Genomic DNA, 27,909 nt, shown 5'->3' with positions numbered 1-27,909 from the left:
CTCGCAATCCCACTTCCCTTCCTTTTGCAAGCACAATCAATCGTGCGTGAAATCGGTATCTTGGGGTTTCCAATTTCCAATTCGTCAAGCAAAACAAATCGGAGAGACTCGGTTAGCGTTCATGGAGACCACAAGGCTGCATCGCAGTGGACGCAAGAGAAATTGCAGTCGAGAAAGACCATCTTCGAAATGCATGGCGTTCGTCTCAAAATGACTCGCAGAAGCGCAATTAACAAATCGCGCGCATGTGGAATATTTACATTGATACGTTCGCGATTAATGATACATTATATTTTGAATAATGGAAACCACACAAATAACGGAGGGATTGAGAAATATGCCAAGTCTGAAAAATACGTGTGAAAATGGCAGATGCACTTGTCTAAATTTAGACAAAATTACGTCTGAAAATTGCGTTTGAAAATGGCGGATGTATTTGTCTAAATAAAGTTGAGCCCACTGTACATTTGTAGTTTGAAGTTGTTGTTTTTTGTTTGTGTGTTTTTTTTACCCAGAGGCATGCTACAACGACGGTGGGAACTCTTTCCACTGAATAAGTTGTTCCTTCCAAAATAAAAAAATAAATAAAGTGAAGTTGTTCTGAAATTTAATATCTATTATAAAAATCGAATAATAAAAAAGCATCGAACGAGGGCGCGCTGGGCAGCAGTTGTAATCCCTCGAATGGCCAGCTGGCGGCAGCCGAGCTCCGTCGTGCCGTCCAATCGAGACGTCGAAGAAGAAAAGGGGAACGAAGCACGAGCGAAGCATGTCACCACCTGGAGGGAAGATCAACAGACCCAAAACGGTGAGAAAACTCGGCGACGGACGTCGAACACGCACGCACACGTAGTCGTCTTGACGTTTGCTTTTCCCGAGGGCGGAGCGACAATATTAGATTTGTTCGCTTGCTTGATTTTTCGGCAGGAGTTGGGCAAGAAGCTGTTCAAGCGTCGTCGTGTCCTGGGGCGACAGAAGAAAAAACGTCATCAGGTTGTGGGCGCCGTGCTGGACCGAGGACTCATCACCATCCATCACCTCAAGAAGAGGAAGTCGGTAGCTCGGCGCACAATTGGCTCAGAATGCGCCCAACAACAACTTTTGCTTCTCGTGACAGGACCAGTCCCAGGGCCAACATCACCTTGTCGGGGAAGAAGAAGCGAAAGCTCATCAAGCAGCTGCAGCACCTCCAAAAGGAGAAGACCGCCATGGAAGGTGTGCCTTTGTTTGTTTGTTTGTTTGTTTGTTTGTTTGTTTGTTTTTGCTAAAGCTCATCCGCTTCTTCTTTCGGCGATGGAAACGCCTAGCTCGGCTTCATTCGCGCACGCTGTGCAACCCGGCATCGGGACTTGTCCTAGAAGAGAGAACATATGTAACAGGAATGTGTGTGTGTGTGTGTGTTTGTTTGGTCAGTTGAAGCAGCAGCTCCTCCATCGAAGAAGAAGGCACGGAAGAAGGTCGTAGCCCCTCAGGACGTCGCCATGGATGACGTAGAATAAGCCTAAATTATTTTCTTCGCTTGCTTTTTCTTCTTCTGTTTCTTTCACCAGTGCTGCCTCTGTGTGAATGTGCGCACAAGTCGTTCGCATTCAGCAAATAAGATCGGCGACATCCTTTTGTTGCTGAATACGCTGTGTGCGTTTACAAACACTGATTGTAAAAAATACATTTTAATAAAGAGATGGTATGTTTTTTGCATGATGGAACTGTTTCACCCCTTGGTATTCTTCGAGTTGAGATCCTACTGTAGGGTTTGCGTGTTCTCCCCGAGCACTTCGGCTTTCTCCCGTATTCCAAAAACATGCATGGCAGGTGAATTGGACACTGGAAATTGCCCTTAGGTGTGTGATTGTTTGTTTGTCTCTGTGTGCCCTGCAATTGACTGGCAACCTGCCCATAGACAACTGGGATAGGCACCAGCAGGCCTCTGACCCTAATGAGGATAAACAGCTACAGAACATGGATAATCCCATACAAGAAGACGAAATTAAAATAAGGAAAAATCTGATTCGTGCTAGTGTTTCAAAGCAAAATTACAAATACAAGAGAAAAACGCACCATAATTACGTTTCAAGGGCGACTTGTCAGAGGAAAATATTAGTCCAAAATAATGATTGCATTAGTAAAGCTGAAAATAACATGATTCTATTTTAAAACAACAACAGAAGAGAGGAAATGAAACGCATTGAAGCGGCCAAACGAAGGGGCGTTTGTCACGCCCCCCACCCCCCCCCCCCCCGCCTCCTGCCCCTCCCCTCCCCTCCCGGAGGACAAAGCCAAAAGTGGGTCATCTGCTCCGAAACGGCGAGCGTCTTCGTCTTCGTCGTCGCGTCGCAAGACGAGCGGCCCGATTGCGCTCGGCCTCTTCGTCCGCGGCGGACTCGGATCGGACGGCGGCGCTACTGAACCGGAGCGGCTTGACCGCCTTGACTGACGGACGAACATCGGCTCGTTCGGCAGGTGTGTAGGTTGACGCGGGTACGCGCGCGCGTCCGTGTCGAACCTGCGGACGGAACCGGAGAGCGGCGCGGACGAGGAGCAAACGAAGGATGGAGAATCGCTGACGTCACTGGCCGACAGCTCACAAAGACGGCAACCTTTTAGAGTTTGCTCGCTCGGCGAGCTAGCCTCGCGAGCATTAGCGCGCCTTGGATGTTAATGAGGAAGATGCTTATAATTACGTCATCACTCGGCGGCTCGATGCAAGGTCCACTCGGGCGCGCCGACGTCAGTGTGAAGACAAAGTCCTCCTGGGTGCACTTTGGACGCCGGAGGTTCTACTGAAGCTGCCGACCCCAACTCCGAGAAGAAGTTGAGCTGCCGCCTCCGCCATGCAGGTCTTTGCATTCGAGTGTTATTCTTTTATTTCCGCTTCTATTTTGGCCCCCGGCTTTTCTGCGCCTTTGCCGCTCTCGCAGGTGCGCCGAAAGAGTAGCGGAGCAACGGCTGGCCCGATCCCGTCTCGTCACCGAGGCGACGCGAGCCCCGACCTCAACCCTCGTCCCGAATAGGCGCTGACCGGCGGCTCTTTGTCTCGCTCAGATTTCCTGCCGGGCCATTCTGGCGCTGGCCTCGGCACTGGCGTGCGTCCGCTCCCAGCCCGAGCGCTGCTTCTCCCGCCAGCACCGCAACGCCGTCGTGGACGCCAGGGCGGCGCTGGATGCCGCGGGCACCGCCGCCCTCGCCCGATCCCTGGCCGGGGAGCAGGAATGCGTGCTGGCCTGCTGCTCCCTGCCGGTGCGGCCCGGTGAGTCGAGCGAGTGCCGAGCGTAGCTTGCGCGGCCAAGGCTCTCGCCCGGTCCGGGTGCCTGACTCGCCCGTGCTGTTTGCGCAGGCGCCAAGTGCAACGTGGCCGTGTTCAACGGCAACAAGCGCGCCGGCGCGGAGGACAACTGCTTCTTGTACCACTGCCCCAACCAGCACGACTGCCCGCTGACCCAGGCGCCGTCCGGCGTGCGCACCTACGACATCTTCAAAGGTAGGCGCCTCCTCTGGCCGCTCGTGCTCGCTTGCGCTCATGAGCTGTCCCGCGCAGGCGTGATGCACCCCGGCACCGTTCATCCCGTAGCTACGACGACGACGGCGGAGGCCGCGCTCGTCAACGTGACGACTACGGGAGCCAAACAAATAAACGAGACCGGAAGCGACCAAAACACAAAAAGTCCGGCGGTTGACCAAAACACAAAAAGTCCTGCGGTTGAGGAGGCGGAGCCAAGGGATGCCGACAAACCGCCTCCTACCCCTCCGCCTACTCCCGCTACGCCCGCTGTGACCCCGCCTCCAATGACCACGCCCCCGCCTACGACAGCTCTGACTCCACCTCCTACGACCGCGACTCCTACCACCGCAGTGTGGAGTCCGCCTCCTGCTGCGGCGCCTCCGCCCACCACGCTGGCCGCGACTCCTCCTACTCCTACCGCGACTCCGCCCTCTACGATGGCAACGCAGCCTTCTCCAACTCTGACTGCGCCGGCTGCAATGACATCCGGCAGTGGGCGAAGTCAGACATCCAAGGCTCCGGCGGGTCCCCGCGGCGCGCGAGCTGAGTCGGGGGTGCCGAGGAGTGGCGCCCTAGCGCTGGCGGCGGGTGTGGCGGTGCTGCTGCTGCTGGTGCTGCTTCTGGTGGCGGCGGGCGGGCGCAAGGCCATGGAATCCTTCGACAGGCGCCACTACACGCGGCTGGAACTCAACGACCTCCACTACGACCTGTGACCGGGCGGGATCACGGGTGTTTTTCAAGAGCGGTCGGGACACGCGTCGGAACCGCGGGACTCGACTTGATGCCCCTTTTGGCTTTGTTTAGGCCGTCTGATCAATGAAAGGATGGAAATGAAAACGACGAGCGAGCTAGTTGAGCTAGCGTTTTTAACAAATGTTGCATTTGGATGGAGAATCAATTCGCTTTGGCAGGACAGTTTTGAATCCAACAATGGTTCTCGGCCAAATGCTGATCAAATGTTTTGATATTTCATGAGTAATACACTAATCACTTGTCGCATCGCTGCATGTCTTGTGCTCAGGCGCTCACTAAACACCACTTCGAATGGGAGGGAGGAAATTGAACTATCAGATGCTTTTCTTGGTAGTTTGGAGGCTGCGGTGCCTCTTTTGGCCACAAGACGGCGGCAACGCACGGGCCCAATCGCTCAAGTTTTTTTTTCACTGTTTTTTGGCTCACATTTGTTAATTTTAATGTTGTTGTGTTCAATCCAACGCCGATTTTGTACTCCACTCAAGCGACGCTTTTTGCACAAGTTGAGCGCATTAAAAATGGTTGTTTCTCATTTTGACGTCTCAAGCAAGTGGTTGATGTAAGTTGTATGATGGCAAAGCGTCTTTTTGCTTCACAATTTTCTCTACGTGTTGCTGTGAAGAAAAGAAGAAGGACACTAGAGGTTGAAACGCGACTAACTTGGCCAAGAACGTTCAAAAAACAAAAGTTTAACAACGTTGAAATGATTTGCTGGGCAAATGTGCTCGGCTTCAAGGAGTTTATGAACGTGCATTTGATTTTATAGGACGTGACGTCACGCGACATAAGAAATGAAAAATGTTCATCTCTCGCGAAGGGCCATTTGCTGCATGAAAAAAAGTTGTTGGAAGTTTGCAGCGGTCCAAGCGGCAGATAAAGTAGTCCCAGTGGAATGTGAGTGCGTTTGCGCTCTGAGCGACTCCCTTTCCCCTCGCTCGCCCCCCGAATGCGTTTTGCTCCCATCTTGTCATCGAAACGAGGACGCTGCGCGTGCACTTCGGCGCGGAAGGCGACGATTTGGTTTGGGTGGCCTTGGAGGCGCTCGGTCGTCCGACAATAGCGGAGGAGGAGAAGGGAGGGGGAGGGCGGCGGACGGATACGGCGGAGGCTGAGCAGTCGGACAATGTGGCTGCGTGCTTCGGCTTCCTTGGGAGAGTTGTGTTGGAGCCTCGGCGGCGAACAGCAAGCCCGACGTCCAAATCCACAAAGGCCGCAAAACGACTCCGTCAGTCGAGGCATGGGACGCCCAAGTGTCCCTTCCGGCGTCTGAGTGACACGAGTGCGGGAAGAAGCGTGTTTTCGGGGGGCGGCCAGAAAGTACGCGTTCGAGGCCGCCGCCGCCGCCGCCGCCGACGACGACGAGGAGAAGGAGGAGGAGGAGGAGGCGGCGCGTCGCTCGCTGGCTCGGGCGGGCGAGCGCGATGTTTTTCCTCGCTGCCCGCTGACGAGCAACGAGAGGCGGCGAAGAACGAGCAGCATGGCCGCCGCGGCGCTGCGGACGCTGTTGTTTTCCACTTTTTGTCTCCTGCTGCGGGGTGAGTGCGCAGCCGAACCGCACTCGAGTGGGCCGCGCGGGGTCGCGGGGGCTCGTGTCGTGCTCGCGGCCCGATCGCTCGCTTGCGCTTGTACTTTGTCAGGGGACCACAGCAGACGACGAGCTAGCTAGTTGATCTAGCTAGCTAGCTTGCCTGGCTTACTTTAGCTAGGCTAGGCTCGCGGGCTAATGTGCACTTTGGCCAAGTTTGGTGGAAAAACATCTCGGCGCCCGATCTTCCCCTTAAAACTGCTCCGTTGTGGTTTTACTTCACTTTTTTCCCCTCCCTTCCCACTTTTCGTGGTTTAGCTCTCTTTTGTAACACCCCTTCCTTTTCTTTCTTTCTTTTTCGTTCTTCTTTTTTTATTGCTCCGCGACTTTTAAGAAAACACAAACGCTGCAACACCGAGCGCTGCAAGCGTCGAGACCAACACGCTCATTTGCATATTTCTCACCCAAAATACATGCCACGGACTCATCTCACCATTTCTTTCATCCGCTCGAGTAAGTGGATCATCTTTACACCCTCTACTTGAAACACTGACGGTGGCGAAATAAAAGTACAAACTTAGGTTCGCAGTGATTCTGATCTTGGTCTGGCCCCACTAAATTCAGTGAGAAACTCTGCAAAAACGTTTTTTTTTTCTAATCAAAAGCAGATGTTTGCAAATGTTATGTTATCATCTATCTGTTTTCGTAGACTGCTACGATAACTTGAAGTTTGAAATTCCAACAATTTGAACCATTAGATGTTCAAAAAGGTCTCATCGATTAATTTGCCAATCGTAATAGTTGATCACTTGTGTATTGATTGATCACACTCCATTAATTGTTGCACCTCTAATCCATCTATACACTAGGTGTGATCGTATGCCACACTACGTTTTTAAATGTAAGATGTGGGCTTTTTTATATCTGCAGGATAAGGTTTTTGTAGAGGAAATTTGAAAGCAGCATGGTTGAAAACATTTTGTACTCTTTGGCATTTTTCTGCCTTTTGTATTGGACTTGCTTGCTCTTGTTTCTACTCGTCTGTCAACTTGCGATTCGATTTGGTTTCCCTGACACTAAATATGACCAGACTTATATTTTTTTTGTGGGGGGGTGGGGTTCCAGCTCCCTAATACATCACTTAAGTTTCAGATTGCGAATCTAAGATCATCAAAATGAGACTTGGGTGCATATAAATCGGATCAGGACTTTCCTGTATATTTTCTTATATATTTTTTTTAAAGAAAGGGTTGAAATACAGTAAATTGAAAATGTTTTTTGTAATAAGCTGTAAACAAGGTCATTTTTGATCACGTGATCGAGAGCGGGACATCCAAAGTCATTAGCTTTCCCGGTCGCTGTCCACTCAGACCGTAGCCGGTACAACTGGTCCATTTTGAGCCTGCCTTCCTTCCAGCTTTTTCTTCACGTCAATGCCATGCGCACAGTTTATCTGTTCTTCACGAGTCGATGCAAGCTAATTCTAACCATAGGCAGCAAATCAGTTTTCAAGTCCCCGCCGGCAAGTTGAAAAGGCTTGGCACCATTTGTCTTGGTTACCGAGATGGCTCCGAGAGACAGTCGCACGACATCCTTCCAACCCAACTTGATTGTGTGGCCCCCGTTAGTTGACTTTACTCGCGTCGGATTCTCGTGTTGCCGCGTTGACCAAAGCCCTGTTGCGCCCCCTCCAGGCGAGCCGCTGCTGCTGTACGCCAACCGTCGGGACCTGCAGCTGGTGGACGCGTCCCGCGAGCGCGCCAACGCCAGCATGGTGGTGGGCGGCCTGGAGGACGCGGCGGCCGTGGATTACGTCTTCTCGCGGGGGCTCATCTACTGGAGCGACGTGAGCGAGGAGGCCATCAAGCGAACTGTCTTGGACCGGGCCGGCGGCGGCGGCGGCGCCATCCACACTGTGGTGCCTGGCCTGGCCTCCCCCGACGGGCTTGCCTGCGATTGGCTGGCTGCCAAACTCTACTGGACCGACTCGGAGACCAATCGCATTGAAGTGTCAGAGCTGGACGGGAGCTTGAGGAAGGTTCTATTCTGGCAGGAGCTGGACCAGCCCAGGGCCATCGCCTTGGACCCCAGCAGAGGGTGGGTGGCCAGTGCGCCGGCTCGCCTCACCGCGCCAGCTAACCGCTTCTTCCGTGGAGTCCCGGACCTCCCGCGCCTTTCCGCCCGATGCCGGTCTTGCCTGGCGCGAGCTCCTCCTCCTGCCCCCAAGCGCTTGAACGATAGGGGTCGCGTCCATCTCCTGGCGGTCCTTATTGTCCAATCCCCACGGTTCTTCTAATGCTCTCCTCAGTCGCCTCCCGCTGCTCCATCTGCTCCGCGCAGACAGCCTTACTCGCTCCCGCATGCGACCGATCCCCTTTTGAGTTCCCGACTGTTTGCTTGTCCGTTGGCTGCCGATCTCTGTCCTGCGTGTGTACGTTGGCGCAAATCCCCGCATGTGTTTGCGCTCTTGTGCGTGCGTGCGTGCGCGCGTGGGTGGGAAAAACAGGATGAGGTTGAGGTGGTCCAGAGGAATGTGAGGTCACAAAAAGATTTTCATCCCGCTTCTCTCCTCCTGCGCACGTCTGCTTTGCACGTCCTCGAGCTTGGCCTCGTTTCCCTCGGCGGGCGTGGCCGTCTGTCATCGGTCTAGCTGCGCGTCCGCCGTTTTCTTCGCGGCTGCCCCTCACGCTGTGAACTCGCTTTTTTGTCACGGCAGTTTCATGTATTGGACGGACTGGGGCGAGATCCCCAAGATCGAGCGGGCGGGCATGGACGGCACCAATCGCTCCATCATCGTGGACCGCGACATCTACTGGCCTAACGGACTCACGCTGGACTACGAGCAACGCAAGCTCTACTGGGCCGACGCCAAGCACAGCTTCATACACCGCTGCCACCTGGACGGAACCAACAGGTAGCGACAAAATCAAAATGAACATGCTCCTGAAAGTGCGTGTTGGCGTGCGTGGCGAAAGACACCCTCCCAGCCCAAAAATTAAATAGGTGTGTTTGCTAGGTATCAATATTTCGTGTGTTGCTTCCTTTGGTGGGCACGCCGCAAAAGCGGGCTTAATGGAAAACAGATGTCAAAAGTTTAACTGGCCGCTGCACTCATGACGACATCACGAGCGCTGCACATTCTCCAGTTTTGCGGAATTGCTTTGGTGATAACGTGAGCTGCTATCACGTTCAAATGACCCTGCTGCCTGAAGCAAAATCCGAAGTGTTAGTTTTGCGGCCGGAACGAATGCAAGTTGCGTCTTTGTTTCAGGGAGGTGGTGGTGAAAGGGGAGCTCCCTCACCCGTTTGCCCTCACCCTCTTTGAGGACACGCTCTTCTGGACTGACTGGAACACGCACTCCATCCACTCGTGCTCCAAGCACGACGGCGCCCGCCAGCGCGTGGTCCACTCGGACATCTTCTCGCCCATGGACATCCATGTCTACAGTGCAAAGAGGCAAATACAGAGTGAGTTGGCGTTCTTCCTCGTCTGGGCCAAACATGCACAGGTTGCCGCTCGGGACGGGCGCCGAGAATCAGGAAATGAGCGCAACCGGAAGCGTTCTCCCGTAGTTGTTCAGATTTTACGTTTGCGCCAAATTTTGAATCCTTCCTTTCACCCGAGCTGCGGGCGTGTTTGGGTGGAAGCTCGTCGCCACAGGCCGCTTCTTTCCGCCGTGGCGGCGGTCACTCTCGGTGGGGTCGGCGATTTTGCTCGGGCCACCACTAACGTTAAATGGTGCCGATCCAGACCCACCGTCAAAAATGCCGCATTTTTTTTGGACTTTGTGTTGTTGTGAAAGTATGCTAACCTTTGTCCCCCCCCTTTCAGCGAGCACACCATGCTCGCTGAACAACGGCGGCTGCTCTCACCTGTGCCTGCTGTCACCCGACAAGCCCTTCTACCGCTGCGCCTGCCCCACCGGAGTGCAGCTGCTGCACGACAACAAGACCTGCCGAGATGGTCAGTGCGCGCGCACACACATTGATTTATTTTGGATGTTGTGTTCAATATGAAGTTGTTTGAGGTAAATGCAAACATGGAAAAGCAGGAAAAAAAGTGGATACTTGCTCCAACTTCATCAACAGAATGGAAGCCCTCCCCCACCAACGGGCTGCTGGGAAGAATTCATTGACGTTTAGCTTGAGTGCGTGTGAGTTAGGGGGGCTTTTGTTGAAGGTGGGCTCTCACGAGCCCCACCCCCCCCCATACAAAGCCGCCTTTCAACGCATTAGAGAAAAGCACAAAGCTGCTGGCTGGGCCGACTCTTCTAATGTTCAGCGACCGACAAGTTGATTGCCCGGTGCGCGCTCATTGGTGAAGTAGAACCATGAGAGCGGCCCGCTTGTTTGTGATGGGAGGATTGACGCATGTGCCCGTTTGTCATGTTTTATTGATTTTATTGTGCGCAGGTCCCACACGCATGTTGCTGCTGGCTCGGCGAACGGACCTGCGGCGCATCTCGCTGGACACGCCCGACTTCACCTCCATCATCCTGCAGGTGGACGACATCCGGCACGCCATCGCCATCGACTACGACCCGGTGGACGGCTACATCTACTGGACGGATGACGACGTGCGGGCCATCCGCCGCTCGCTTCCCGACGGCAGCGACGTGCAGTTTGTGGTCACTTCCCAAGTCAGCCACCCAGACGGCATTGCCGTGGACTGGATCGCCCGCAACCTGTACTGGACCGACACGGGCACGGATCGCATCGAGGTCACTCGCCTCAACGGGACCATGCGCAAGATCCTGGTCTCCGAGGACCTGGACGAGCCCCGGGCCATTGTCCTGGATCCCGTCGCCGGGTGAGAAATTTCTCCCGCCGCCTTAAGATGAGGGCCTTCTCACTTGAATTTTGCTCACACGTTCTGTCGCGCTACGGCTTGTTGGTCGGGCGGCGCCGTCCAGAAGCTTGTGTGTCCCACCACCACTAATTTAAATGGACTCGGAAGTTGCTCCATATATCCGAAAGCAGCGACGGCTTAAAAGACACCCAATTGTCCTTTTTACATTTGCAGGAATCACATTTCCCTGAACGCACGTCAGGCTGATGATGTCACAACAATTACATGAATTGAGTAGGAAAATCAACCAAACGAGGACCTGAATCATCACAAATTTTGGGACGAAAAAATCATGAAAGAAGAGAGCTCAAAGAATAACGTCGGCTTAGTTGACAAAATAAATAAATACGACTACTTGCCTGGAAGCGCCGCCGGGACCGCGTTTGCGCCGGCGTCTTCTACGGGGACCTTTCTTGTGGGCGTACGCAATATTGCAGTGGTGGCAAGGGAGAAAGGGTCCTCCCAAAAACCAGTTTGCTATCGTTTCCAATTAAGAAAAAGGAGAGACAAAAACAAAGTAACATAATCGATCTGTGTGTGAACTAAACTTGTTGTGACTTTAAATGGTAAACATGAGTGCGCTGCTGCCAAGGGTGATTGCTAACCGGTTAGAATGAGCAAATTTGGTTGGGTGTCAACAATGCATATCTATAGAAGATATTAAGGAATAGTTCCGCCCACTCGCTTTGTGTGCATGGACTGTACGTGTGACACACGCCGTTATGCTGGCAGGTACATGTACTGGACAGACTGGGGCGAGGTTCCCAAGATTGAGCGGGCCGACCTGGACGGGACGGAGCGGCTTGTTCTGGTCAACACGTCTCTGGGCTGGCCCAACGGCTTGGCGTTGGACTACGACGAGCGCAAGATCTACTGGGGAGACGCCAAGACCGACATGATCGAGGTGGGTGGGGCTTTTTTCACACTCAATTGTTTGCAGACGCCGAAGTGTTTTCCCATAAAACTTTGCAATGGTGAAACGTTCGGTATTTGAAACCCAATTCAAATGGACACAGGCAGTTGCGTCACGCTTATATTTTTTGTCCATTTAAATCCTGAATGTCGTGAGCTCCTCACTTTGGCGCGCGGACGGACGGAGCTCTTTACTCCCATTCCCTCGCCTCCAATCCCCTCCTCTCCTCTGCTCTCCCCTCCCCTCCCCTTTTTTCTTTTCTTTTCTTTTCTTCTCGGTGGCCAGCTCGCACATCTGGTTCCGATTGTGGCTACGCTGCAGCTGCGGTGGGCTCCATTTAGAATAGAAGCAGAATGTGAAACATCGCCACACTGTGGTCAAACATTTTGGCTCACCATGGAAACCTCCTTTTAGATTTACACCCTTACTTTATATACGCAAACATATTACCGTCACAATTCAACGAAAGCGCTTGCCAAGGGCCGACTGTGTAGGATGGCTTAGCAAAAAAAAAAAAAGAGCCTTTGAACGTGGATGGACGTCTTTGCCAACCAATCTTGACGTTTTACTTATTTGGTTTCGGTAACCTACAATACACTTTGTGCCTTTTCTTGAGGAGCACTTTGGTTGTTCTCCTTGTTTTTCGGGGGCTGGTAGCAGGCAAACCGACTACTGCATGTGCAATATCAGACAATGAGCAGCAACGGCTGGGCCGGCGGCTCAATCACATTCGAACTCAATCGACTCTTTGCAAAGTTGCGCAAGAGCAACCCTGCGAGCCACGTGGAAGCCAGCGGGATGGCGTGATGGCACGGGACAGCCGAGCGCGTCAGGACACACGCCGCTTGCTCTCTGTCCCGCGTAGCCACCCAATAAAAACATCTGGTTGCAATCCGCCAACGCATTTGGGGTCAAAAAGGTCATGGACATTGAAATAATGTCAAATATTACTCACAGTTTCCCCTCACCTTGTTTGGCTGATGATTGCTTGATAAAGGGCAGCACGTCACATTTGACATGGAAATGTCACTGACCGTATGTTTTCAGCCCCTTAATCCATGCAAATAACTTTGGGATTTTTTTAAAACATGCCATCAGTGTCTGATTTATTATACAAGAAATGACTTGAATAATTAAACATTAAATATGATACTTAAATATTCAACGCGAAGTGTCAGACCTGTTCTCAAAAAGAAATAATGAAAAATAAATATTTGTTCGCAGAAAAATATTCAACTTAAAGGGTCCTTTTTGGGATCATAGTAGAGATGTGTTCACAAAAACAAATCATGAACTTGACAGGTAACAAGAGGTGGCACGTGACAAGTTGGTTCCAACCTGAGAATCTGTCTTTTTACAAAGATGAAATTGCATAACCTACTGAAAATAAAATTTGTTGTTTTCTTTCTGTTCTTTCAAGTGCCCCCAAGGGTACTAGTACCCCCATTTAAGAACCACTTTAATAGACGGCCAGTATTTTTATACGTTTATCATAGAAATAGAGTCACTTGGTTTGATTTCAATGGGAGAAGATGAAAAGATGAAGATTGTGAGGTAGCCAGCCATTTTCAAGTCTTATCACTGTGGTGCGTGTCAGGTGATGAACATGGACGGGACGGCAAGACGGGTGCTGGTGGAAGACAAGCTTCCTCACATTTTCGGCTTCACGCTGCTGGGCGACTTCATCTACTGGACGGACTGGCAGCGGCGCAGCATCGAGCGCGTTCACAAGCACACGGCCGAGCGCGAGGTCATCATCGAGCAGCTGCCCGATCTCATGGGTCTCAAGGCCGCCTACGTCCGAGAGGCTTTCGGTGAGTGTTCCGCAAAACGTCCCGAGAATGAAAAACATGGCAGGGTAGTCGCCGCTTGTCGCTTCTCGTTTGACATCGTTTCTATTTGAGCGGTCATGCCCAAAATCTCAATTTGACGTTGAACATAAAGTTGCAGGGAAGTACATTTGAAATCTCAAATTTGTATCGTCTCATCCGCTCGCGTGCGTGTGGTGGGAATACTAGCAGCGTAAAATGATGGAATCCGCGTTGTACTATTGATTGATACGCACAGTAGGTGAATAGTTAACGTGATCATTTTAAAAAATATTTTTTTTTCATCTTGGAAGCAAGAAATGTTTTCTTTTAGTTGTAGCTTTTTCATATGTTTGTTGAAGCGTTTCAATGCGGTGCGAATACGAGTCAATACTTTGACTTCTGCCTTGTCAGGCACCAACGCGTGCGCGGAGAACAACGGCGGCTGCAGCCACCTGTGCCTGTTCAAGCCGCAGGGCGCCCAGTGCGCCTGCCCCATCGGGCTGGAGCTCATCGCCGATATGCGCACGTGCATCGTCCCCGAGGCCTTCCTGCTCTTTTCGCGCCACACCGACATCCGCCGCATCTCGCTGGAAACCAACAACAACAACGTGGCCATCCCGCTCACCGGCGTCAAGGAGGCCTCCGCTCTGGACTTCGACGTCACCGACAACAGAATCTACTGGACCGACATCACCCTCAAGGTGCGCCGGAGTCACGCCTGTTCGCCCGCATGTCACGCATGCCCCCCCCCCCCCCCCCCCCCCCCCCCGACTAACGGCGAGCACTTTTTCCCGCAGACCATCAGCCGGGCCTTCATGAACGGCAGCGCCCTTGAGCACGTGGTGGAGTTTGGTTTGGACTACCCCGAGGGCATGGCAGTGGACTGGCTGGGCAAGAACCTGTACTGGGCCGACACAGGCACCAATCGCATCGAAGTGGCCAAATTGGACGGTCAGCACCGGCAGGTCCTGGTCTGGAAGGATCTGGACAGTCCCAGGGCACTGGCACTGGACCCGGCCGAAGGGTGAGCAGGGGGTCGGGCTTCCTCGCCGCAAAGGTGTTCGTACTATCAAACGTCGCCCGCGTCCTCTCCTCCTCAGCTATATGTACTGGACCGAATGGGGCGGCAAGCCAAAAATCGACCGCGCGGCGATGGACGGGACCGGTCGCATCACCCTGGTGGCGGATGTGGGCCGAGCCAACGGACTCACCATTGACTACGCCGAGCGCCGCCTGTACTGGACCGACCTGGACACCACGCTCATCGAGTCGTCCAACATGCTAGGTAATGGCGTGCGCCGCTCGGTCGGCAACCGATGAAGACTCGTTGATTAGTCGCTTGCGGCGGGTGATTGGTGAAGCCTCGGCGCAGATGTTGGCAACCAAACGAAAGCTGCCACGGATGGTCATGGCTGAATAAGCCAGTTACAGACGGCTGGCGGGTCATTAAAAGTTATTGCGGGGTTAGGGTGGTATAGTTATCATTGCTTTATAAATTCCATCAGCAAATTCCGTAAGTATGGACGTTCATCGTTGAATGAGCTAATTGTGGATGAGCGGGAACTAATAGGAGCTAGTCGCTTGCTTTCGACAGCTAACGAAAACTAGTTGCATGTAGTCATCAATGACAAGCAACTAGTGAAAACCACAACCAATGAAGAGTAGTCGCGGTGAAGCATGGAACGTATGCGAGTCGGAGACTGGACCAGCAGATTAAAAATAGCGGCACATGGCAACAGAATTGCGCGTGCCACTTCTGAGAGATCCCACCCCCCTCCCCAGGTCAGGACCGCGAAGTGATCGCCGACGACCTCCCTCACCCTTTCGGCCTGACCCAGTACCAAGACTACATCTACTGGACGGACTGGAGCCAGCGCAGCATCGAGCGGGCCAACAAGACCAGCGGGCAGAACCGCACGGTCATCCAGGGCCACCTGGACTACGTCATGGACATCCTGGTCTTCCACTCGTCTCGCCAGGGCGGCTGGAACGCCTGCGCCTCCACCAACGGCCACTGCTCGCACCTCTGCCTGGCGGTGCCCGTGGGCGGCTTCGTGTGCGGCTGCCCCGCCCACTTTTCTCTCGCCTACGACAACAAGACCTGCAACGGTGAGAAGCCGCGGCCCGCCGTTTGCGGCCGCCCGTCGCGTGCTCTGCCGTCTCTGAAGCCGGGCCTGCGCTCGCTCTGTCTTTCAGCGCCCACATCCTTCCTGCTGTTCAGTCAGAAGACGGCCATCAACCGCATGGTGATGGACGAGCAGCAGAGCCCGGACATCATCCTGCCCATCCACAACCTGAGGAACGTGCGCGCCATCGACTACGACCCGCTGGACAAGCAGCTCTACTGGATCGACTCCAAGCAGAACGTTGTGCGCCGCGCTCAGGAGGACGGCAACCAGGTGCCCTTTTGCTTGCCTAAAATGCAGAAGAGCTGACCTTTTCATGTGATATGTTCCATTTACCAACTTTTATTTATTTATGATCCTTTTCTTCTGTTCGGTGCCTTCAAAAGGTTCGTGGCTACGTAACTTTAAAAAAGTCAACCGGAGCAAAATGTTTCATAAAAATTCGGAAAAAAAGAAGACACGGACTGGAATAGGTTGCTCGCTTTAGTTTTGCCCAAACTTACGTCGCGATTGTTTCTGTTTTTGCGTCAGAGCATGACGGTGGTGTCGGGCTCGCAGCTATACGACCTGAGCATCGACATCTACAGCCGCTTCATCTACTGGACCAGCGAGCTCACAAACGTCATCAACGTCACGCGCACGGACGGCAGCCGTGTGGGCGTGGTGCTGAGGGGCCCGCACGACAAGCCGCGCGCCATCGTGGTCAACCCGGAGAGAGGGTGAGTGACATCAATACACAGCTGTATTGACACACGAAGACACTTTGGTTGTCGCTCGCCGTCAAGACTATCAAACAACATCTCATTGGGGAAATGAAAAAAAAAAAAAAACACCGATTACCAAGCTACAAACAATTACTCGATTTCTCTGATAACGTTTCACCTGCCTTTTTTTGTTTTGTTTTTCTTTGTGTTTTCTCTCGATCTGTACTTGTTCATGGACCCCGCCAACTTGTTTGGATTTGTAATTGTAGCCTTCGCTTGGGGGCAGGTCCGGCCAGTAATATGCGTGCGGTCAGCCCATCAAGTTAGCAGATGTTGCGCTCGCTTGCTTCCAACATTCCACAAGCAAAATATCCCGACAAGCAGCCAGCCCAAGCGTATTACACACGTGACTTTTGATAACCTTTTTTTGTTGTTGTTGTCGTTGGTAAGGTAAAGAAAAATTGAAATGTTTTCAGATGTCTTCAACTTCAGTTAGAGCTGGGCAATAAATCATATTCATTCAATTTCGTCATTCGAGATTTGAAAATGAACTCAATAGAGAAGTGGCAATTTCGATGTAATGCTGTATGGGTGCAAGAAGAGACTTGTTTACAATAGCAAACTACTTAATTGTGCCGTTGCCTATTTTTGCAGTCAAAGGTTCCAATCGCTATATTATAGAATTAACTTTTATTACACATTTTTAAATACTCCTTTCGCCTAACACTTGAAAATACTTGGGGAGAAAATAAATATGTACAGTGTTCTCCACTTTTCCAAGGGTCATGGAGACCCCCGCGATGATTAAATTCTCATCCCATCCCTACATTGTACACAAATAAATTAGGTGCATGAAATGTGTTTCTTTTTGGGAACAACCTTTTTTTTCTCAACAACACACCCGAGCATGGTGAGCGGCCGCTAACTCCCTGCACCCTTACTTTTGTCCGTAGCGATAACAGACATGGCCGCCCCGGAGGAGTGCCACACATCATGTAATATCATTTAAGGATAACCTACGATTGTGTTTAAAACATACTGTTGGTCGCTAAGAACGCATTTCTTCGCAAGTTATTGAAATGTATAATCATTTAAAACGGTCTAAATCCCACAGTGTCCCTTTTTAATAACAAATGCTAACGAGCAAATATGTGCGCGCTCAGTTACATGTACTTCACCAACCTGCTGGAACGCTCGCCCACCATTGAGCGCGCGGCACTGGACGGGACGGAGCGCGAAGTGCTCTTCTTCAGCGGTCTGGGCAAGCCGGTGGCGCTGGCCGTGGACAACGAGCTGGCCAAGCTCTTCTGGGTGGACTCGGACCTGCGGCGCATCGAAAGCAGCGACCTGTCAGGTACGCGGCGTCCGTGTCGGGGGATGGAGCGGGCTCCCCTTTGCCCTGCAAGGCCCCTAGGGTCTCCGGTCCTTTGAAAGCGGAGCCTTTGGTGGACCTTCTGAACAAAACCACATCCAATTTTCAGACCTGATTTCAAACCATTGTCCTAACTCAAAAGAAGTGGCTTGGTGAGGGGGCCGTCGCTAGCTAATATTTTTAGGATCCATTATTCTATCCAATAATCGGGGGGGGTGCTAAAGTGCATTACCAATGACTTTATTTACAAATTGTTGTTATTCGTGAAACATTGTTCAGCGCGAAAAGAAAACATCTAAACAGCTTGTCTGTTGTGCTAAGCATGTGATGCGGCGGGCTAACGTGTGTCCCGCTCCTCCCGCCCCTCCTGCCCCTCCTCAGTTCCTCACTTCCTCACCCGTTCTGTTGTCCGAGTTCCCGAGCGCCTTGTTTTTGTTTTTGCCCCGCCCCCCCTTCCTCCTCAGGCGCCAATCGCGTGGTGATCGCCGACTCCAACATCCTGCAGCCGGTGGGCCTGACGGTGTTCGGCAAGCACCTGTACTGGATCGACAAGCAGCAGCAGATGATCGAGCGCATCGACAAGACCACGCGCGAGGGTCGCACCAAGATCCAGGCCCGCGTGGCTTACCTCAGTGACATCCACGCTGTGCGCGAGCTGGACATGAGGGACTACGGTGAGGCGCCACGCCCATTCTTCCTGGCATCGCCGATTATTCGCTGGCCGCGGCGGCCTACGTCATTCGGGAAACCGATTGGTCCGTCGACCTAGCCACTGATAAATCGTTGGTCGGATGGGTCCGATCCTGATCCGACGTGCTAAAAAAAACTAGATTGTGAGTAAATATAATGACCGAACATGAATTGAATGACTTAATCTATCGAGCAGCCGACCAAGCCGTCAGCTAATCGACTAACCCTAAGGAGCTGTCGGCGAACCATCGCCGCCGCCAGACGAAAGGTGTCCGTCAAACGCCTTGACGCCGTTTGTTGACGTGTTGCAGGTCAACACCCGTGCACGTGGAACAACGGCCGCTGTTCCCACATCTGCATCGTCAAGGGCGATGGCACCACCCGCTGTTCCTGCCCCGTCCACTTGGTGCTTCTGCAGGACGAGTTGTCCTGCGGAGGTGAGCGCTTGATCCGTCCGCCCGTCCGTGCGCGCTCCCTCCCTCCCCGGCCGGCGGTCACGCGCTCCTTCTCGTCCCAGAGCCCCCCACCTGTTCCCCGGAGCACTTTTCTTGCCGCTCGGGCGACGTGGACTGCATCCCTCAGGCGTGGCGCTGCGACGGCTACGCCGAGTGCGAGGACGTCAGCGACGAGGCGGACTGCCCCGTTTGCTCGGAAAGCGAGTTCCAGTGCGACAGTCGCCAGTGCGTGGACCTGGCCCTCCGCTGCAACGGCGAGTTCAACTGCCAGGACCGCTCGGACGAGAAAGAGTGCGAAGGTGAGGCCGGCCCCTGCCGCCGCCTCTTCGCCTTTGCGGCCCGCGGACGTTAAGCGCGCTTGATCTTTCAGCCCGCTGCTCGTCAGACCAGTTTGCTTGCAGCAACGGCCAGTGTGTGGGCAAGCACAAGAAGTGCGACGAGAAAATCGACTGCGCAGACAACTCGGACGAGATGGGCTGCTGTAAGACAGCCGGCCGCCCGTCGCCGCCGGCCGCCCCTCGCCATTCCTCACCTTCCTCTCGCTGCGCAGACTCCACGGAGGAGCCGCCCCCGCCCAACAACACGGTGGGCTCCATCGTGGGAGTGGTGATGGCGCTGTTCCTGGTGGGCGCCGTCTACTTTGTGTGCCGCAGCGTCCTGTGCCCGCAAATGAAGAATGACAGCGAGACGGTGGCCAACGACATTGTGGTCCCCATCCCGCCCTCCGTGCCACTGGGATACATGGCGCACGCTCCCCCCCTGTCGGGCCCGCTGCCCGGTGAGGCGCCGACCCCCGTCGCGCTTTGCGCCGGCGCCCGATGCTAACCGCTCGCGCTTTGTGCCAGTCATGTCCTCGGGCAAGTCGGCCATCGGCTCGCTCAGCATTATGGGCGGCGGCAGCAGCGGCCCGCCCTACGACCGCGCCCACATCACCGGCGCCTCATCCAGCAGCTCGTCCAGCACCAAGGGCGCCTACTTCCCTTCGGTCAGCAAACTTGCCGGTTTTGCCCGCTAAAATGAAGCCTTGTGAACCGCTTGGGAGATTTTGGGCTCCTTGTTTTGAAAATTAAGGCTAGTGCCGTGGCAACCGTCTAAGGAACCCAAAATGAGCACGGGTGGATCGCGGGGCTTCATCTTTTTTGCAATCGCTACTGTCAGGCTCGTGTGTCCCAAGTATTGGGCCGCCCTCGTTCTGCCGAACTGATGTGATCTTTATTTGGTGCCAGATCCTGAACCCGCCTCCTTCTCCCGCCACCGTCCACTCGCAGTACACGCTGGAGTTCAGATACTCGTCCAACAGCCCGTCCACGCACCGCTCCTACAGGTAACCAAAGCGAGTTCCAAAACTGTAAGATACACACAAAAAAAAAATCCTTTATTAAAAGAGTCTTTTATTATTGGCTCAGTGGACCGGGATGGCCCGCACTGAGAAAATGTGCATACTGTTATTGGGACGTTAAAATGCAATGGAACGTGACTCGGGACCCCAAAAACTATTGCTCTATCATAAAAAAAGTAAAGTTGGAAACAAGTTTTTTTTGAAAGGTATGCGTAGCTATCCCCCCAAAAGTTGCGGCCCTTCATAAAGTCAACTACTTCAAGTACTTTGCATTTGCTGTCCCGCAGCTACCGACCGTACACGTACCGCAACTTCGCCCCTCCCACCACGCCGTGCAGCACGGACGTGTGCGACAGCGACTACACGCCGGGCCGCCGCGCGCCGCTCAAGTCCGCGGGCGGGGGCCGAGCGGCGGCGGGCAAAGGCTACACCAGCGACCTCAACGACGACTCGGAGCCTTTCCCGCCGCCCCCCACGCCGCGCAGCCAGTACTTGTCGGCCGAGGAGAACTGCGAGAGCTGCCCGCCCTCGCCCTACACGGAGCGCAGCTACTCTCATCACCTCTACCCGCCCCCGCCCTCGCCCTGCACGGACTCATCCTGAGCCCCGCCCCCTGGTGTAAATAGCAATTGTGCATAAATGAGGTTAAAAATGGGAACGCCAGGCCAGCTGCTGGGCAACATTTGTACATTGACAAAGAGAAAAACTTATTTATATATTTTCTATACAGTGTTTACTGATAATGATGATGATATAGAGGTTTGTATTCAGACATTTGTACATTTTTGTAAGAAAAGCTTATATTCAAATCACACGCATAGAGATTGCCTTAAAGGACAGACAAACAGACAGACACTACGCCAAATACGGAGCATCCGCCATTCCAGTCGCCGCTTCCCACGGGACCCAAAACCAAAACGCGCGGCCCCTGGCAAGCGGCCATCTTGTGCCTGAGCAGTGGGACGGCAAGCATTTTTTTTTTTTTTTTCCTTCCTTTTTCGGGTTAGTATCAATAAGCTATACGGCCTAGAGCACACTAAGGAGAAGCCTCGTAAAGCTGCCATTCCTATTTTTCTATAAAACGGCCTCCGTTTTGACACTTCAGCTTGTCCTAAGTTCTGGAGCGTCCTGGCCCTCCCCAACCTGTGGAAGGTTTGCCATGGGGATGGGACGGGCCAGTGGATGTCGCTTGGTAGGAATGAAGCCCGCCAATGTCCTCGTGCACACGCGACAGTGCCCTTCCCCAGCGTTGTGTCACTTTGCCAAGGCGCGGTCATGCCGAAGGTTCAACCGAGTCCCGACGTCCATCTGTGTTTTTCTTTGTTTTGTTTTGTTTTTCCCTTCAAGCACTTTTGTCTCAAGCTCGCCGGCGTCTGGTGGTTGATGCCCAGCCGCCTGCCATCGTCAGTTGCTCTTGTCCTTCTCCTTCCTTTTGTTCAACATAAAGTGAGTGACATTTGACTTAGTGCTATGTCTGGCTCATTCGTTCGTCCCCAAAGTCCTTGCGTGCTATTTTGTGCCCCGCTTATGGGATTGGGTCATTTGCGCTCTTGGCTGTCACGATACCAGGAAAAAAAAAGTCGCGGGAAAGACTAAGCTTTAGATCGGGATGTCAAACTTTTTTTTTTATCGTGGGCCACATTGTAGTTACAGTTTCTGACGGAGTAAGTAAATGTGTTCGGCACACACTTACCTAGTTTTGAAATCAGACTGGTAAAAACTGTTTAAAAAAAAAAAGATTAGGAAGAAAAAAAGATGTATTTTTTTTCTCGAATTTTTAGAAGTTGAAGACTACTTGCAAGTTCAAAACAGCATTTTGCGGGCCACTTAAAATGATGTGGCGGGCCGGATCACGCCCCCGTGCCTTGATTTTGATACCTGTGCTTTAGCTAGATTGGCTTGAGTTGTAGATTTTCCAAAAGTAAAGAAACAGTACAGTAATATCAACCACCCCACAAAGAAACGATCAGAATGGTGGGCGGGTTAGGGAGCTCCAAGTAAAACTGGCATCTTATCGAACATCACGCACAGACATAAATTTAAGATCTTTCACGTATAACAGATTTACAATTATGTTTTAACTGTATATTTCAATGTTTGTGTCAATTTTGATGACACAATAGACGCACGATTATGTTTATATTTCAATCCTATATGTGTGTTTTCCGTGCAAGTTTGCAAAGACAAAGAATAGCCCTCCGGCTTTTCAGCTCACCCGACAAGTTTATCTCAAAACGAAAGTCACTTTGTTGATAGACGATGACGTCAGATGCGCAGCGCCGATTGGTTAGTACGTCACGTGAGCAGGCCAGAGCGGAAGAGTAGGACTCAGCCTCAACGACAAAAGGTAAGCAAATAAAGAACAAAGCACAAAAAAACAAGACTTCGAAAAAATCCGTGTCTTCCCACCGCTACGATGTTACCTCGGGTTTTGTTGTGTTTTCTTTTTAACCAACCGGCTAGGTCGTGAGCATGTTAGCGCTCCACTAGCTTTATGGGGTACGCTAGTTTGCCAGCGAGCCGCCATGTTTGCCGTCGGACAACTGGCGGTGCGGAAATGCTTCTTGAACTTGGCTCTGCTTGTCACTGAATGCCTGCCTGCTTCGTTAGTCGGCATCGTCGTTTGATTTTGTGACGACGATCAAGGAGCATTCGGGGGCCTTTTCGGGGTCGACGGGAACGACGTCAACGCGGAAAAGCGGAAGATTGACGGTGGGGATTTCCCGCGGTGACGTCATCTCGACATAAATGACAGCTGCCCGGCGATGTATCTTCATGTATTTGTATGTGCGTGTTGTAAAAGGGGCAAAAAAAAAAAAAAAAAAAAAAAGCAGCCGTATCTCAAGGCGCCTGTGTGTGTGTACGCTCGCAGGTAGGTCGTGAGCATGCAGAGCACCAGCAACTACTTATGGCTCATCTCGGACCTATTGGGTCAGGGCGCCACGGCCAACGTCTACCGCGGCCGACACAAGGTAACCCGAAGCCGTCCCGCGCCGCTTGTCGGGGGCGGGCTGCCCTTTTGAAAACCGCCGGCTCTCTCCAGAAAACGGGCGACCTGTACGCGGTCAAAGTGTTCAACAACCTGAGCTTCCTGAGGCCGCTTGACGTGCAGATGCGAGAATTTGAGGTGCTCAAGAAGCTCAACCACAAGAACATCGTCAAACTCTTCGCCGTGGAAGAGGAGGTGGGTGGTCGCCTGACAGTACCCACATGCTTGTATTGTGCCACCCGCGAAGCCATTGCTGACATGTCGCGAGGCCTCCGGGAAGTCCATTTAGACCCGTTTGCTGCGTGCAGACCAACACGCGCCACAAGGTTCTGGTGATGGAGTACTGTCCGTGCGGTAGTCTCTACACCGTCCTGGAGGAGTCGTCCAATGCCTACGGGCTTCCCGAGGACGAGTTCCTCATTGTCCTCCACGATGTCGGTGAGATGGAGAGCCGCGCTCCCGCCTGATGGACTGACTCTGACAGGCGCCGCTCTCCCCTTCCAGTGGCGGGAATGAACCACCTGAGGGAGTACGGAATCGTGCACCGCGACATCAAGCCCGGCAACATTATGCGCGTCATCGGCGAGGACGGGCGCTCCGTCTACAAGCTGACCGACTTCGGAGCCGCCCGAGAGCTGGAGGACGACGAGCAGTTTGTTTCGCTCTACGGGACCGAGGAGTACCTGGTGAGCCATAATCACAACCCCTTTCCATTCATAGGTTTGGTTATCTTTATCACAAACCTTCCTATTTTGAAGTCCCAAATCCTTCCTGCCCTTGCTTGAAAACGCAACGACCTCCACGTAAATTTGAATAGTAGCGATGAATTGTAGCGATGTAGGCGGTGGCGCGTGTATAGACGTATGCGCACAAACACATCCAACATGGCGGTCAAGTACACGCACTAACCGCCACGTTGGATATGTCGCAAGGCGAAAGAAATGGCAAAAAGATCAGGAGAAAAAAAACCCAAAACGATTCACTGGAAATTGCTATGATGAGTTGTTTGCGCCTGTGTTTTTGTTTTGACGTTGGGCGATTTGCTAATCTCCCGATTCTACCTTCAAGATTGATTGTGGTGGACCCATCTCGCATTCAGGATTCAAACCAGTGGCACGTGTCTCCTTATCGACGAAACTAATGAATAAGAAGGGAAACATAGCGTTTGGCGTGAACACGACAGGGAGCGGCCCTGCCACGCCCCACGCTGGCCCGCTACAACGGCGCCGGACCGCCGCCGTCGTTCGCCCGTGGAGTTGCCAAGCAACGTGTGTCCATTTTGTCCGGCAGCATCCCGACATGTACGAGCGCGCCGTGCTGAGGAAGGACCACCAGAAGAAGTACGGCGCCACCGTGGACCTGTGGAGCATCGGCGTCACCTTCTACCACGCCGCCACCGGCAGCCTGCCCTTCAGACCCTTCGAGGGCCCGCGTCGCAACCAGGAAGTCATGTAAGTAGCGCTCGTGCCGGGCCCGGGCGCAGCAGGCTGAGGCTGAGGCTGGCGCTCGTGCCCAGGTATAAGATCATCACGGAGAAACCGTCCGGGACCATCTCGGGCCACCAGAAATGTGAGAACGGCAAGATCGAGTGGAGCACCGAGATGCCCGTTTCCTGCAGCCTGTCCAAGTCGGTCTGAGCCTTCCGCCGATGTCCGTCCCTCGGTCCGGCGGCCGTGACGTGTTGCTCCTCATCCGTCAGGGGCCTGCAGAGTCTGCTCACTCCCGTCCTGGCCAACATCCTGGAAGCCGACCAGGAGAAATGTTGGGGCTTCGACCAGTTTTTCGCCGAGACCAACGACATCCTGCACCGGACGGTGGTCTACGTATTCAGCCTGCAGCAGGCCACCCTGCACCACGTTTACATCCACGAGTACAACACGTGAGGGAGGACGCCGACCCTAACCCCGCAGACGCCGTCCCTTACCCCTTCACGTCGACAGGGCGGCGCTCTTCCAGGAGCTTCTGTCGCGCCGGAGCAGCATTCCCCTGCACAACCAGGAGCTGATCTACGAGGGGCGGCGCCTGGTCCTGGACCCCAACCGCCAGGCTAAGACCTTCCCCAGGACCGCCCGAGACAACCCCATCATGCTGCTCAGCAGGGACTCCGTGGCCACCGTGGGACTGATCTTCGAGGACCGTAAGTGGCCCGAGCCCCGGTGATCCGCCCCCCCGGGCCTCAAGTCTTCTTGCCTCGTCCGCAGCCAGTCCCCCCAAAGTGCAGCCGCGCTACGACCTGGACCTGGATGCCAGCTATGCCAAGGTACCCTCCGAATTGAAAAGAAACTAAAAAAATACAACGACCCCGGCATCCTGCCGCCATCTCGTACTTCTTTCAGACCTTCGCGGGAGATGTGGGGCACTTGTGGAAAACGTCCGAGTCGCTGCTGGTCTACCAAGAACTGGTGCGCAAAGGAGTCCGGGGCCTCATGTAAGTTCCACGTCGCGATGGTGAGCGTCGAAGGTCTTGACGCTTGCCTTGCCATGATGCGCAGCGAGCTGATGAAGGAGGACTACGGTGAGATTGTCCACAAAAAGTCGGAGGTGTTCCACCTTTGCAACTTGGCCGCGCAGACGCTAGACAAGACCAAGCAGCTGTGAGTGCGCCCGCCCGCACCCCTTGCCGTCCGCCGGCCTTGCCGTCCGCCGGCTGCTTCATCGGCCGCGTCTGCGCGCAGGTTGGAGGTTCTCATGCAGGCCAACATGCTGACGGCCGAGTACGACGAGATCGCCGACATGCACAAGAAGGTGGTCAGGGTGAGCCCTTGCCGCGCCGTCCGGCCCGCCAGGTGCCCCGTCTCACTCCGCCGCTCGGCGCGTGCGTGCAGATCGTGAGCTCCTTGGAGCCCATTGAGCGCAGCTTGCAGGACCTGAAGGCCAAGTTCCTCCCTGGAGGCCTGCTGAGTGACACCTGGACGCAGCAAGTGGGCACGCACCCCCAAGACAGGAAGTAGGTCACCCCATCTCGCCTTAGCTCCTAAGCATCTCAAGTGATTGCCTGACCTTAAGCCTGGCCTCATGCAAAATCCAATCCAAACTTTCTCTAAAACTATGTCTTGTTCCTCAAAAAGAGCCCTGCGCTAATGGGGCCAAACAATAAGACCCAACACACACACACACACACACAAGTGTGCAAATCTGATTTGTATATGTGACCGCTGTGATTTGTGTGTGTGCGGGCAGTGTGGAAAAGATCAAAGTTCTGCTGGATGCCATCACTGCCATCTACCAACAGTTCAAGAAGGATAAAGCTGAGAGACGTCAGTACAAATACACAACAACGAGATGACGACGATGCTTGAGTGTTTTCAAACATGTGTGTGTGTGTGCGCGCGCACGCGTTCAGGTCTTCCATACAATGAAGAGCAGATCCACAAGTTTGACAAGTAGGTCCCCGTGTTGGGGGGGGGGGGGGGGGGGGGGGGGGGGATGTTTGCCTGGAGAGCCTCCACCCGTGTGGTGTTTTTTGCCTTTGTGCGGCCATTGCAAGCGGCGATGTTGGCTGTGTGCGCGGCAGGCAGAAGTTGGTCCTGCACGCCAGCAAAGCTCGTTCCTTGTTCACCGAGGAGTGCGCCATGAAGTACCGCCTCTTCATCTCCAAAAGCGAGGAGTCCATGAGGTTGGCCGCTTCCCTTGCCGCTTACCAAGCCGCCGTGTCAACGTGGCTGTGTGTGTGTGTGTGTGTGCGCGCGCGCAGGAAGGTTCACCACGCCAGGAAGCAGCTACTGGCTTTGACCACCCAGCTCATCAGCATTGAGAAGGAAGTTAGCGTGTTGATGGACAGAGGTGTCAAGGTGCGCCAGGATGCCCCACCTCACGCTTGAATGTCATCTGGAGCTTTTGGCACGCCGCCGTTGATCTTGTTGGCTTTGCGGTACGTTCAGCTACAGGAACAAGTCCCTGCCAAAGTTCTGCCCTTGGTGCTGAGCGGTCTGAAGCCTCAAGCGTACCTGAGCCAGAACACGCTGGTGGAGATGACGCTCGGGTAAGCCGACGTCGTTCTCGACGGAAGGCGCTTGCCGTCGCGATGGTGACGACGCCGTCGTTATTTTTGTCGCCGCGCGCGCGACGCAGGATGAAGAAGCTAAAGGAGGAGATGGAGGGCGTGGTCAAAGAACTGGCCGAGAACAACCACTTCCTGGAAAGGTCACGTGACTCACTTGACTTGCCGAGCCAACGCTATGGTGTAGTTTAGCGGTGCTCTGAACGGGAGCGTTACAGCTAGGCTTCTGAGCTAGCCTAACTTCCACGGTTGTGAGGTACCATACAAAAGTTTAGAAACACCCTCTAATTCAGTGGGGGGTTTTTTTCTTTATTTTGGAGGATTATTGGGCTTGCAAAAAATCATCGTTCATTAAAACTCATTTTATTTTGAAACAAAATAGCCGGATTTTACCCGTGCTGCTGTCACTTTTGAGTGTTGTTGCTTTGCGCCAACGATCCACTAGATGGAGCTCTTGCTCAGTTCAAACTAATATGGCCGTGAGTCATCGGGCCCATTTGTCTCGTTTCGCTCATGAAGGTCGTCATCCCTTTTTTCAAGCAGTTAAGAACTGAGTGCGAGCCTAGCTGAGCAACCCGAATTGCGAAGCTTTAAAGTCACTGTGGTGCTCTCCCTCAGATTCGGGACCCTGACGCTGGACGGAGGCTTGCGAGGATGAATGACAGCCGCCGACAGCCAAGCTTTGCTTTTGTAAATAGCTGCTTTTGTACTTGTGATGATAATGGACGAATAAAATACATGAAAATCAAGAACCCGTGGACCGAGTACAAGCTAGCGTGATGGACGGACGGGTGAGTCGTGTGACGCGAACGCGCCCCTCCCCCCTTTCCTCGCCGGTTGCCACGGTGACGGCCCTCGGCTGCTGTTGCCGTGGCGACGACGTG

The 27,909-nt window shown here is 53.4% G+C and overlaps 3 protein-coding genes and 2 long non-coding RNA genes across 13 annotated transcripts; 3 read left to right on the top strand and 2 right to left on the bottom strand.

Moving 5' to 3' along the window:
- The first annotated feature begins 707 nt into the window (after window positions 1-707).
- Window positions 708-4,784, top strand: mansc1 (MANSC domain containing 1). The gene is made up of 7 exons (XM_088407051.1): window positions 708-808; window positions 928-1,052; window positions 1,118-1,215; window positions 1,414-1,490; window positions 3,043-3,247; window positions 3,335-3,478; window positions 3,536-4,784. Exons 1-7 carry the CDS (start codon window positions 770-772, stop codon window positions 4,210-4,212), a joined length of 1,365 nt encoding a protein of 454 aa, XP_088263177.1. The 5' UTR covers window positions 708-769; the 3' UTR covers window positions 4,213-4,784.
- A 579-nt stretch (window positions 4,785-5,363) lies between these two features.
- Window positions 5,364-21,497, top strand: lrp6 (low density lipoprotein receptor-related protein 6). Of its 2 annotated transcripts, XM_088406857.1 has the most exons (23): window positions 5,365-5,787; window positions 7,472-7,874; window positions 8,494-8,691; window positions 9,049-9,245; window positions 9,610-9,741; window positions 10,191-10,587; window positions 11,359-11,530; window positions 13,137-13,353; window positions 13,762-14,051; window positions 14,148-14,374; window positions 14,451-14,635; window positions 15,133-15,459; window positions 15,547-15,749; window positions 16,008-16,195; window positions 17,344-17,534; window positions 18,017-18,226; window positions 18,554-18,679; window positions 18,760-18,996; window positions 19,068-19,178; window positions 19,248-19,475; window positions 19,543-19,682; window positions 19,924-20,021; window positions 20,324-21,497. In XM_088406857.1, exons 1-23 carry the CDS (start codon window positions 5,730-5,732, stop codon window positions 20,637-20,639), a joined length of 4,851 nt encoding a protein of 1,616 aa, XP_088262983.1. In that variant the 5' UTR covers window positions 5,365-5,729; the 3' UTR covers window positions 20,640-21,497. The 2 variants fall into 2 exon arrangements, with proteins under 2 accessions (XP_088262982.1, XP_088262983.1); XM_088406856.1 differs by having other exon boundaries at window positions 5,364-5,787; window positions 19,068-19,475.
- Window positions 7,278-19,222, bottom strand: LOC148405306 (uncharacterized). 5 transcript variants are annotated; one of them, XR_015864261.1, is made up of 8 exons: window positions 18,770-19,222; window positions 18,468-18,671; window positions 18,181-18,378; window positions 17,950-18,092; window positions 17,363-17,634; window positions 9,651-11,103; window positions 9,094-9,219; window positions 7,278-8,674 (listed from the first exon to the last, which is right to left on the bottom strand). It is a non-coding gene; the product is annotated as an uncharacterized LOC148405306 (long non-coding RNA). The 5 variants fall into 5 exon arrangements; XR_015864260.1 differs by having other exon boundaries at window positions 7,278-9,219; XR_015864264.1 differs by having other exon boundaries at window positions 7,278-9,219; window positions 17,363-17,631.
- LOC148405304 (uncharacterized) lies at window positions 19,874-22,453 on the bottom strand. The gene is made up of 2 exons (XR_015864265.1): window positions 22,252-22,453; window positions 19,874-20,043 (listed from the first exon to the last, which is right to left on the bottom strand). It is a non-coding gene; the product is annotated as an uncharacterized LOC148405304 (long non-coding RNA).
- tbk1 (TANK-binding kinase 1) lies at window positions 22,307-27,779 on the top strand. 4 transcript variants are annotated; one of them, XM_088406861.1, is made up of 21 exons: window positions 22,307-22,383; window positions 22,909-23,008; window positions 23,080-23,220; window positions 23,334-23,463; window positions 23,530-23,711; window positions 24,316-24,476; window positions 24,542-24,652; window positions 24,725-24,904; window positions 24,966-25,162; window positions 25,227-25,285; window positions 25,362-25,453; window positions 25,518-25,619; window positions 25,701-25,779; window positions 25,851-25,972; window positions 26,206-26,282; window positions 26,369-26,408; window positions 26,540-26,641; window positions 26,720-26,816; window positions 26,907-27,007; window positions 27,097-27,168; window positions 27,644-27,779. In XM_088406861.1, the coding sequence occupies exons 2-21, from the start codon at window positions 22,922-22,924 to the stop codon at window positions 27,681-27,683; spliced, it is 2,172 nt and encodes a 723-aa protein (XP_088262987.1). In that variant the 5' UTR covers window positions 22,307-22,383; window positions 22,909-22,921; the 3' UTR covers window positions 27,684-27,779. The 4 variants fall into 4 exon arrangements, with proteins under 4 accessions (XP_088262987.1, XP_088262984.1, XP_088262986.1 ...); XM_088406858.1 differs by lacking the exon at window positions 27,644-27,779 and having other exon boundaries at window positions 27,097-27,634; XM_088406860.1 differs by lacking the exons at window positions 22,307-22,383; window positions 27,644-27,779 and adding an exon at window positions 22,566-22,819 and having other exon boundaries at window positions 27,097-27,635.
- The last annotated feature ends 130 nt before the right edge of the window (window positions 27,780-27,909 follow it).

The sequence above is a fragment of the Hippichthys cyanospilos genome, chromosome 22 (assembly GCF_059441005.1).
Source record: "Hippichthys cyanospilos isolate Australia breed blue-spotted pipefish chromosome 22, RoL_Hcya_1.0, whole genome shotgun sequence".
NCBI classification, from domain to species: Eukaryota; Metazoa; Chordata; class Actinopteri; order Syngnathiformes; family Syngnathidae; genus Hippichthys; species Hippichthys cyanospilos.
The sequence above is the reverse complement of the archived record's forward strand: the minus strand, read 5'-3'. Positions and strand labels throughout refer to the sequence as shown.

Excerpts from the sequence above, each read along its gene's own strand:
- tbk1 (XM_088406860.1), top strand. The coding sequence starts at position 22,922 with ATGCAGAGCACCAGCAACTACTTATGGCTCATCTCGGACCTATTGGGT. Across the intron at positions 24,477-24,541 it reads CGTCGCAACCAGGAAGTCAT|GTATAAGATCATCACGGAGA; the intron begins GTAAGTAGCGCT and ends GCTCGTGCCCAG. Across the intron at positions 25,780-25,850 it reads TGCACAAGAAGGTGGTCAGG|ATCGTGAGCTCCTTGGAGCC; the intron begins GTGAGCCCTTGC and ends GCGTGCGTGCAG.
- mansc1 (XM_088407051.1), top strand. The coding sequence starts at position 770 with ATGTCACCACCTGGAGGGAAGATCAACAGACCCAAAACG. Across the intron at positions 1,053-1,117 it reads CATCACCTCAAGAAGAGGAA|GACCAGTCCCAGGGCCAACA; the intron begins GTCGGTAGCTCG and ends TTCTCGTGACAG. Across the intron at positions 3,248-3,334 it reads CTCCCTGCCGGTGCGGCCCG|GCGCCAAGTGCAACGTGGCC; the intron begins GTGAGTCGAGCG and ends CTGTTTGCGCAG.
- lrp6 (XM_088406856.1), top strand. The coding sequence starts at position 5,730 with ATGGCCGCCGCGGCGCTGCGGACGCTGTTGTTTTCCACTTTTTGTCTC. Across the intron at positions 14,052-14,147 it reads GGACCGACATCACCCTCAAG|ACCATCAGCCGGGCCTTCAT; the intron begins GTGCGCCGGAGT and ends TTTTTCCCGCAG. Across the intron at positions 18,680-18,759 it reads GGACGAGTTGTCCTGCGGAG|AGCCCCCCACCTGTTCCCCG; the intron begins GTGAGCGCTTGA and ends TTCTCGTCCCAG.